The sequence below is a fragment of the Lipotes vexillifer genome, unplaced genomic scaffold (assembly GCF_000442215.2).
Source record: "Lipotes vexillifer unplaced genomic scaffold, Lipotes_vexillifer_v1.1 scaffold966, whole genome shotgun sequence".
NCBI classification, from domain to species: Eukaryota; Metazoa; Chordata; class Mammalia; order Artiodactyla; family Lipotidae; genus Lipotes; species Lipotes vexillifer.
In genome coordinates this window covers 153,929-164,226 of record NW_006795769.1, presented here as the reverse complement: position 1 = coordinate 164,226, position 10,298 = coordinate 153,929, and the positions used below count along the sequence as shown (strand labels likewise).

General features: G+C 58.4%; 1 protein-coding gene across 1 annotated transcript in view; it reads left to right on the top strand.

Annotated features, from left to right (window-relative positions):
- NSD2 (nuclear receptor binding SET domain protein 2) overlaps positions 1 to 8,635 on the top strand; it is a 50,903-nt gene extending 42,268 nt beyond the window's left edge. Inside the window, exons 17-21 of the mRNA XM_007467870.1 lie at positions 615 to 731; positions 6,088 to 6,229; positions 6,518 to 6,624; positions 7,432 to 7,636; positions 8,382 to 8,635. Coding sequence (XP_007467932.1) covers positions 615 to 731; positions 6,088 to 6,229; positions 6,518 to 6,624; positions 7,432 to 7,636; positions 8,382 to 8,635 — 825 coding nt within the window. The remainder of the gene's footprint in view (positions 1 to 614; positions 732 to 6,087; positions 6,230 to 6,517; positions 6,625 to 7,431; positions 7,637 to 8,381) is intronic.
- The last annotated feature ends 1,663 nt before the right edge of the window (positions 8,636 to 10,298 follow it).

Sequence of the window (10,298 nt, the reverse complement as noted above, 5' to 3'; positions counted from 1 at the left end):
AGGGACTCCAATCATAGCGTCGTGGACGCAGCTCCCGTGGGGGCCGTCCTGGGACGGTGCGGGACCAGGTTGTCGGGAGGTGACAGGGACCACGCACAGCCTGTCTCCGCTTGCAGGCCGAATGGTGGGATGCGTGCTTGTTGCAGCGAGCGAGCGCGGCAGCCTCAGAACCAGGACTGTGCTCGGCTGATCCCAGCAGCGCCGAGAAAAACCCCAGCAGCCCTGTTCCTGCACCTGCCTTGCCTGCTGGTTCATCCGGGCTCTGGCAGGAGAGCTTGTGGGAGTGTTTCCACCCCTGCTCTGTCCCTGCTGGGGAGGTCGAGCGGTGAGGGCGGGTTCCGTGGGAGCTGGGGGCTGACGGTTACAAGCGCCCCCAAGACACGGGAGTGCTGGGAAGCAAGGGTTAGCGCGTTGCTGCTTCCAGAAGGAGTCTCAGGTACAGGCTTCAGTGACAGCCTTCATGAGACATGCATAGAATTGCCCGACTTGGCCGTAACGTCCAGGGACCTGGCGAGCCCCCTGCCCGACGCCTGCTCCTGGCGTGGGCTCTGGGCCTCGGTGCTGAGGCGCGGCCGGGCTGTTGGTCGTCAGCAGCGCACTCTTCTGGCTTCCAGGGAGAGTTTGTGAATGAGTACGTGGGGGAGCTCATCGACGAGGAGGAGTGCATGGCAAGGATCCGGCGTGCACACGAGAACGACATCACCCACTTCTACTTGCTCACCATAGACAAGGTAACGCGCTGCGTCCTCGGCCCGTGTCTGTCCGCACGGGGCTTCCTGCGGCGTCCGACTGCACACCAGGCGACGCTGTCACGTCGTCTGCGTAGGTGTGTTTCAGGCACCTGTGCTTGTCTCCTTAAGCGCAGTGTCTTCTGGCCACCGCCTGAGGGCCAGGGTGACCGGCTCTCGGCGCGGGGCTTCCTGGAGCGTCACGTGTCCCTCTGATGCGTGACGGGCACGCTGAACAGTCTTTCCCAGGGTCAGAGAAGAGCATGGTTAGGGGAATTGCACATCCTTCCAGGTACATAGTGGAGTCTTCTGGGCTGCTTGTTAGGTGTCTGAAGCCCAGGTTTGTGAACATCTGTCTGCTGGAGGGGTCAGCGTTCTCAGCAGGTGGGTAAGACGATTTGTCGACACGTGCGGGTGGAGAGCGGGCACGTCCGGGACACCAGGTGCCCAGCTGACAGGCCCCTTCTGGCCGCTCCGAGGAGACACAGCCCCAGGAAGTGGCGAGTGTACGTACCCTCTGCCATCCCTCCTCATTTTTGGGTGGTGGTGGTGAGGGGGGTTATTTGATTAGAAATGGGAATCCTAGGCCTATGCCTTCCTGTGTTTAGGCGTCTAAATTTGAGCTACTTACATGTTGTGAAAAATGCCAGGTTGTCACTTAACATACAAATTAGCCCCCGAAATGATAATTCACCAAGGGCACCTGGCTGAAGCCAAGATAAATTCCATGACGCATGAGACGTTGAAACAATTCATACCTCATCCATTTCCTGCAAGAGTAAAAGATAAGCCATACCTCCCGACACGTGTACAGATGCAACAGAACAGGATCTCCGTAAGCAGACCCTCACATAGAAGGCTTAGCTTTGGTGAGAATCTGAGGGGATAAGATTAAATCTGAAAGAAAGGATTAAATAAACATGTTGGTTAAAGCCATAAAAGGAGGTTTAGAGACACAGAAGCAAGACATTGAGGGATAAATCAGGCAGATGTGAACCAACAGTTAAAACTGAGAGTTAACATATAGTCATCGAAAATAACCCAGTGGATGTGGGCTAAGAAAAGTTAGACGGCAGCAGGGAAGTGACTGCAGCAGGAGGAGCATCTGAGAGTCCGTCTGGACGCGCCACAGGAACGTGGAGCGACGAGGCTCGGAGAGAGAGGCCGAGAGACGGGAAGACAGACGCTCAGTAGATGTTCCAGAAGGAAGGCGGGAGGGAGACCTGGGGGAGAGGCAAGGTGGAAAAAGAATTCTATGGAATCTCCGTGACATGGATCATTTCATGGCTGAAGCTGAACAAGCTTTGAGCAGGACGGATGAAAATAAATCCATACCTGGGTATGTTTTTTAAAAAAAAAAAAAAAAAAAAGCCTGTAAGATGCCATACACTACAGAGATGAAAAGCAACAGAGAGGGACTTCCCTGGGGGTCCATTGGTTAGGACCTGGCGCTTACACAGCTGAGGGCCCGGGTTCGATCCCTGGTCGGGGAACTGAGATCTTACCAGTCGCGCAGTGCAGCCAAAAAAAAAGAAAAGAAAAAGACAACAGAGAAAAAAAGAGCATGTTCCAGGGAACGACAGTTGGATGGTCAGCCTCCTCCTAGTGTGACGGAAACCAGGGACACTTCTGCTCCTCAGGGAGAAAAACCCTTGACCCTGCACCTCGCACCCTCCGGACCGGGACCAAGCGAGCTGACCATCAGCGTCACATGGCAGAGGAGATAGTAAAGGAGGTCCTTCAGGGGCTTCAGAAGTTACGTGTGAGGCGCGAGAAGGATGGTGGACGAGAGGTGGCGCGCGTGCGGGTGTGGCTGTCACAGGTGCTGAGTGCTGGTGAATGCGGGGCAGCGGGGCCGGGATGGCGGTCACAGAGGGCGTCAGAAGAGAGACGAGGCCAGTGTGAGCTGCGTGTTTGGTGTGGATGGAGGGGAGACTTCACTAACTCAGGCTTTGTCAGGCATACACAGGAAATGGCTGAATGAGTAGAAATGGAAAGTGTAACTTCCACCTTGTGAGAGAGTGGAAAAGTGCATAAAGAAAAGTCTCCATCACTAGAAAGTGAGGGAGGAGGGAGGAAAAAAGGAGAAAAGATAGTAATCAGAAAACACGAGGTAGGGAGTTCCCTGGCAGTCCCATGGTTAGGACTCAGCTCTCACTGCCCAGGGCCCTGGTTCGATCCCTGGTCGAGGAACTAAGATCCCACAAGGCGCTGCCAAAAAACCCCTTAATCTATAAAAATTAAATTAAAAAATCTATATACATAGGACCTTGGTAGAAGATGGCGGTGCTCAATTCCAAAGCAGCAACAAAAAGATACACCAAGTACATCTTCAGTGAAACTAAGGACCTCGTCACCCACGAGCAGACAGAAGATGCTGTCTGAGAGCAGGGGACTCAGAGGCTGAGGTGCTGCAGAGTTGGCGCCTCTAGGCACCCCACCCCTGCCCCCGAGGTGCCTGCTCCCAGCAGAACTGAGCGGCCCCGACTTGCCTCCTTACTGCTGGCAGTTGCACAAGAGGATGAACTAGTGGTCTCAGAAGGGGGCCTCAGAGAAAGAGGGGCGGGTGGGGTCCTGGGGACCTGTGGTGACAGGCCTCGGAAGGACCGTCTTCCAAAGTAAGGCAGCTTTCTGTGAGGCAGAGAGGGGGCCCAAGGCTCTAGAGCCTGGGGAGCTGTGGGCCATCAGGTGGCCACAGAGCAGGGCGCCCAGAATGCAGCCAACAGCTGCTCCAGGAGCCCTAGCACGTTTCGAGAGGATCTGACAACAAAGAGCAGCAGAACCTCCCTGCGGCTGGGGAGACGCGGCCAGAGCTGGGGACATCGTGCCCCAGCAGTCAGCGTGCGCTTCTGAAGCGCGAGGGGTTAGAGACGGCCACTTCGCAAGCTGAGCTGGACCTCGAACTCGGAGACTGCGAGTGAAACGAGCCGCAGCCAGAGCATCTCTGAAGCTTAAGCCGCCTGGAGCGGCGCCCGAGCAGACGCAGGACGGACACGGCACGGCGGGAAGAGAGGAAGGTTAGAAAGAAAGCGTGGCCGGGGGACGCGCCGCGGACGGGAGTCTAGGCATTGAAAGGATGCCCTGGGTTTCAGGGGCAGAGTCCGTCCGAAAATGGTCAATGTGACAAACATCTTACTAAGGTTACTGGACATAGCAAGGAACCCGCTGGCTAGCTCGGCCAAAAAATTGAGTTACTTGTAAGGGGAAGAACGTGAGGCCGTCCCGAGGCTTCTCACGGCAGAATCCAGTGCCTGAGCACAGAGGAGCACTGATAAAAGTTTTCAAGGAAGGAGTGAACTGGAGACTTTCTCTCCAGCCGACTGGCTCTTTAGACGTAGATGTCAGAGTGACAGGTGTGGACACGGGAGCTAAGGGCACCGGTCCTTTGGGGGAAGCTGCTGAAGGACGGATTCCAGGTGACCCCCGCAAAGCGACTGGTGGTGGTACAGGTATCGGGAATTTGTGCCGAACTGTGACTCCCGACAGCGACAGAGGGGAGGCCAGAGTGTGAGGTAAACTCACCTCTGATGCTGATGCCCAAGAGTCAGGCTGATAAGCCAAGTAGGAGTAGTTTTCAGCATTTTTAAGTATTAAGGTAAGAATGCCACGGAAAACTGGGTTGTAAGGATGGAGGTGGGTCAGGGGAGCCCACCGCAAGAGGAGGTTGCGGGCGTTGTGTGCAGGCAGAGATGCCCTCGATAAAGGGCAGCCAGCGGGGAAAATAAAGTTCCCAGCATAACAGGGAAATCCATATTTAACAAACCCCATTACTTCATAGTAAACGGCTAGAACCCAAATAAACAGGCAAATTAGATTGATAGAGTTGTGCCCAACATATGAGTCATATTTGTAAAAGGGAGTTGGATTAACTCATCTATTAAAAGATTTCCAGATTGGTTCATAAAGCGAAGCTTATTTCTCTGCTGTACCTAAGAAACAGAGGGATCCTGAAAGTTGAAAATAAAATTGTGCACAAAGGTGTGTCAGGTGAAGTCAAATTAAAAAAGAATTGTTCTCAGACAAGGCAAAACTTGGGCCCCAGCGCATTCAGTGAGACAGAGGAAGGCCTTTTAACGTCAAAAGCGCCGCCAGGGACCAGGATGCATCCTGCAGGGTGTGCCCCAAATAACAGAGCAGCCGCACCCCCAGAGCCACAATTCAGGGAGGCACAGGAGACAGCCAAGCGAGGGAAAGTCCACTGTGGGTTCAGGTCTTGGAGCGGGAGGTCCTAGGCAGAGAATCAGCATGGACTTAGCACCAACCACAAAGAGGAGCAGCCGTGCAGAGAGCCCGTGGCCGCAGCGCTGTGACAGCGGAAACCGGAAGCAGCATCAGGTTCATCAGTAGCGGACAGACAGCTGGGCACCAGTAGCTCGGCACTGAGGAGCCGACGCACCTGCTCAGAGCAGGTTCGGTGGTTCCTTTCAGTGAGGCAGGAGCACGCTGCAGAGCACGCGCTTCTGAGACGTGTCCACCTTCAGAGGAGCAGCTAGCGTCTGGGTGTGAGCGTGTGGCTGAGGCCCCCGCCCGGGGCCGCCCGTCCAGGGCAGGGGAGCCTGGCAGGCGTCTCGATGCCGCGCTCCTGGGGTGCCTGTGTTTACACACGTCCTGTCCCCCACTCACAGACTCCGTGTGGTGTTACCGCATGACCATGATGCTTTTTGTGGCCTAGTTTTAAGTGCCCTCCCGCCTCCGGTACGTCTTTCTCCTGTCCCTTACGGTCGCGTGGTCGATGAGAGACCCTTAGGGTGAGGAAGGCGAGGTCACCGCTCCCTGACGCCGGGCGATTGCATCGTCTGGGTTTTGCCACGATAGGAGTACATCTCCGCGTACACACAGGCGCTTGCCTTTCGGGGGGTCGAGTCCCGGGAGCACGAAGGCGGGACCCTCATCTCTTTTGCCCGGGTGCGTCTCAAGACTGCTTCTGCCGCGGGGCTTGGCCCCCCGCTCCCATCAGCCAGCTTGGCCTCGTGGCCTCAGGACGTGCTCCTTGTTTCCTCCACCGCTGGGCTCTCGACTTGCTGGCTGGTTTGTGTCGTAAGCGGTCAGTCCTGTCCTCTGTCAGGCTGTTGGTGTCCGGCCCCCTCGTTTGCCGTCTGACGTCGGGGAGCTCGGCTCACTGCCCCCCGCTCACCAGCGCTCGGTCCCTCCGTGTGCTGTGACCTGCCTGCCCTCCGTGAGCAAGAGAAGCAGGACTGGTTTGGGGGTGTCGCACCTGAGTGGACCTGGGAGACCACGGTTTTCAGTACCACGCCAGTTGTCCAGCACGACGGTGACAGTTCCCTTTGAATGAGAACGTGATGGCTGAGAGTTGACCACGTATGTAGATGCTGCTTGAAACTTGAGTTGTGCCTTACAGGACCGTATAATCGACGCCGGCCCCAAAGGAAACTATTCCCGGTTCATGAATCACAGCTGCCAGCCCAACTGTGAGACCCTCAAGTGGACAGTGAACGGTGACACTCGCGTGGGCCTGTTTGCCGTGTGTGACATTCCTGCAGGTACGGTGCCTCCGGGGCTCCCCACGGGGCTCCCAGCCAAGCGGGCAGGTGGAGGGGCCCTTGTCCGATGCTGCGTGTGGCCAGACCGCCGGGCTCGGGGAGGGCGGGCGGCTGGCAATTTGGAAGCTGTGTTTTGTTTGGAACGTGCACCTTGCAGCGTGGAACCGAAAGCCGTGCAGGGACAGTACAGGTGTGCTGACAGGCGCAGGGCTCATAGACCTGATGCAGGCTTCTTGGCAGGGTCGGGAGAAGGGCAGTGTCCCAGTGTGGCTTGTCTCCCTCACCCAGGGACAGAGCTGACCTTCAACTACAACCTCGACTGTCTGGGCAACGAGAAAACAGTCTGTCGGTGCGGGGCCTCCAACTGCAGCGGGTTCCTCGGGGACAGGCCCAAGGTGAGCGGTGGCGGGAGCGGAGTCTGCCGGGCAGGGCGAGGACGGCAGGGGAGGCCGGGCACAAGACTCGGTGGCTGCTTGCTGCGCTCGCGGGCCGTGGCTGCCCCTGCAGAGGCCACAGGGTGCTGGGGCTTCACGGCCTGGAGCCGGGAATCCAAAGTGAGAGCCTCCGTACTCCCCTGGGGCGGGTCTGCCCCCAGCGCCTGGCGGCACGTGGCGTTCTGCCTGCGTGTGTGTTTCCGCGTCTCCTTCCCTCTTTCACAAGGACGCCGGTTGGTCATGCAGGGTCAGGGCCCACTGCTTTACGTCCGCAGCGACCCTACTTCCAAGCAAGGTCCCATCTGAGGTTCCAGGAAGGACATGGCTTTGGGGTGGGGGACACGGCTCCACCCAGCACACACTTAGCCCCTTCCCTGTGCTGGGTAAAACCCGGGCCTGAAGCCTCTGGACGGCCGCAGGCATCCAGGCCCAGAGGTGGGATGTCCACAGCGGGCCTGCTCCTTCACCTGGCTTTTCTCATCTGTTCTCACAAGATGCGCCATGTGGGGAGAGAGCCTGCCCTGGGCCGCGTGCCTGCTGAGGCGCGCTGCGGCCGGCGGCCTGTGTTGTTCACTACAGGCCGTAAATGGGAACAGGGCGGGCCCTAGCCTTTTCCTTGTCGGCCGCAAACCCCACTGTTCTCCTGTGAGACCATCCTCGGGGCCCTGGCGCTCCCGACCTTGACCCTGGCCCTGGTGACCCCTCGGGACAGCTGGCCTCAGTGCGCGCCGTTCCCTTGGGTGAACTGCATTTATTTCTTCATTCTAGACCTCAGCATCCCTTTCCTCGGAGGAAAAGGGCAAAAAGGCCAAGAAAAAAACCAGGAGGCGTCGAACGAAAGGCGAAGGGAAGAAGCCGTCTGAGGACGAGTGCTTCCGCTGCGGTGACGGCGGGCAGCTGGTGCTGTGCGACCGCAAGTCCTGCACCAAGGCCTACCACCTGCCCTGCCTGGGCCTGGGCAAGCGGCCCTTCGGTGGGTCCCCAGCCCGGGCAGCCGAGGCCAGACCACCCGGCGCAGCCCTTGGGGGCTGGCAGTTGGCTGGGGGAAGGTGCCAGGAGGAGCTGCTTGGGAGCGGGGGGCCCCGCACCCCTGGGTCTCAGCTGGGAAGACGGGGAGGGGCTGGGGCTGGGGCTGGACTCTGCCCTTCAGAGAGATGACGGGCTCCGGCGTGCACAGAGCGGCCGTGTCACCTCGGGAAGGAAGCCGAGGGGCCCTCACCCAGAGACACAAGAGGAAAAGCTAGAAAAGAAGTCAAATGTGTTTGACTGTAAAACAGAAACAGAAACACTGTGTGTGGCACAAGATGATGCAGCAGGGCCAGCAGGCAGGCAGCAGAGAGGCTCATGGCCGGCGTGCTGCTTTCCCCAGACCGCACTGAGAGCCTTTGCGGGGGGGGGGGGGGCCCGGAAAGATCGGGGCCCCCGAAACACTCGGCCCGGCTGCACACCCGTCACCGGACAGCAGCTGGGGCGGCAGGGCCCCCGGTCCACTGGGCCATCTGGGCTCGCTGCCCTCCGCCCTCCGCCCCCCAGGCCTTTGAGCACCAGCTTTAGCTTCTCTTTAGCTCTTGACACTTGCCTGGAAAGCAGTGTCTTGTTTTAGTTTGTGTTCATCTGACTAGACTGAGTTTTAAAGTTAGTTTTCAACCATGAAAATGTTACAGTGTTACAAGTTGCCATTCCTCTCTTCTGTCTGGTGATACTTTGTTTCATTGCAGGGAAGTGGGAATGTCCTTGGCATCACTGTGACGTGTGTGGGAAACCTTCCACTTCATTTTGCCACTTTTGCCCCAATTCGTTTTGCAAGGAACACCAGGACGGGGCAGCCTTCAGCTCCACCCAGGACGGGCGGCCGTACTGCGGCGAGCACGACTTGCGGGCAGAGCCGGCCGAGCAGCCCTGCTCGGAGCCCAAGTCCAAGGGGAGGAGGAGGAAGAGGAGGTGCTGGCGGAGGGTCACGGAGGGCAAATAGCGCCAGGCCGCGGCGCAGTGAGATCGGGGGGCCCCGCGTGGCCGGCCCGCCCTGCGCGCAGAGGGCCGGAGGACGCGGCCGCAGCCCCCGGGACGCACGCACAGGCCTCCTCGGGAGGGGGCGCCTCCCGTCACTGAGCCATCCCAGCAGCGCCCGCTGCGCCGCACTGACCGTCCAAGCCACGTGGTTCCAGCCGCGAGGTGCGGACGCCCCAGGACAGACAAGCCTGACTACGCAGCATTACAGCTACACTTGAATCTCAGAACGTCAAGGTGCCCTCCCGCTCTACTTTCCTAGGTTAAAGTTACGGCGGAAAAATAATTGGCATATAAAATGTTTTTATCTCCCCTGAGATGTATAGAGTAGTATTTTTTCGGAGGATCACTCTTACCTCTTTTAATCTTGACAACGTCACCCAGCCTGCTTCCCCGTTGCCGTCACTCAGGAGAGGAGACCAGGGTGGGGCCTGGGCAAGGGCTCAAGACCCCGAGTGCCCTGGGAACCATGACTCTGCTCTTATGAAACAGCTGTATGATTTCTTTTTTGTACTAATGTGAAGTTTTTCCTCAAAATGCTTCTTTTCCATCCTAGTGAGGAGCCGGCCCCAGGACGGCGACTAGCGTAGTGTTGTTGTGGGATCTCCCCTGTAGTTTTTCTCTCCGTGGACTTGAACCAAGCGCTGATGCCACGTCGGCCTTTAAAGCACAGGCTCACGTGGGGCAGCGTCCCCGGAGGGTCTCATCACTTGGGGGAAGAGTTTGTACATTTTTTCGGGTGGCTTTTCTTTACCAGTTTCTGGCTTTTATTCTCAATATATTTTTGCTAAACTTGTTTCACAAATTACCACCGACTGAAATGCGTGTTTACTGATGCGTGTGTGACCCGCTGAGCTGTGTGACGCGGCAACTTAGGGAAACGGTTTGTCCGGCGCTCGGCCCGGCGGCGTCTCGGGTGACCGTCGCGCAGCAGGGCACTGCTAGGTGCCCCTCCCACACACACCCCGGGACCTGGAGCTCGCGGGGGACGTGTGCGTCCAGGCACTCCTCCCGGGCTGAGGAAAGAGCGAGTTCAGGAGCACCGTCACCCCAAGTGACTGCACGCGTGCTGTGGGCCTGTTCCCGGGAAGCCTGAGCCGCGCTGGGCAGACGCCCTCGGCCAGGGCCCCTCAGAGGAGCGCTTGTCCTGGGACTCGGGCCGGCCTGCCGGGCGTGGGCACCCAGCCTTGGGACAGCCCGGCCGACACCGTCCCCTGGGAGATTTCCACGGACCGTTAGCCCCACGCAGGGAGACGCTTCCGCGAAGCCCAGCGTTCCCCGTGGAGCCCGGGACGCTGGGAGAGCCCTGCCAGGAGCCCGTGTGCCCGCCTGTCTCCACTCGCGGTGGGAGGGAAGGGGGCGCTCAGCAGCAGGTGCTTTTTTCTAGCCTTTTTTCTTAAAATAACCTGAGGAGAACATCTCCTCTGCAGAAAAGTTTACACAACTGTTCTTGAAAACTGCCACGGAGTTTGTCTCCTGTTTGTCTCTCTTGCCGTTTTCGCCTCGGAGAACTGCAGGATGTACCCACACTTGGACCCAAGTTCAGTACTGCTCCGGGGCCCTGCGACGGGAGCTGTGGGGGGCGGGGGGCGGGCTCGGCCAGGCCGGGACCCCTGGGGAAAGCACCT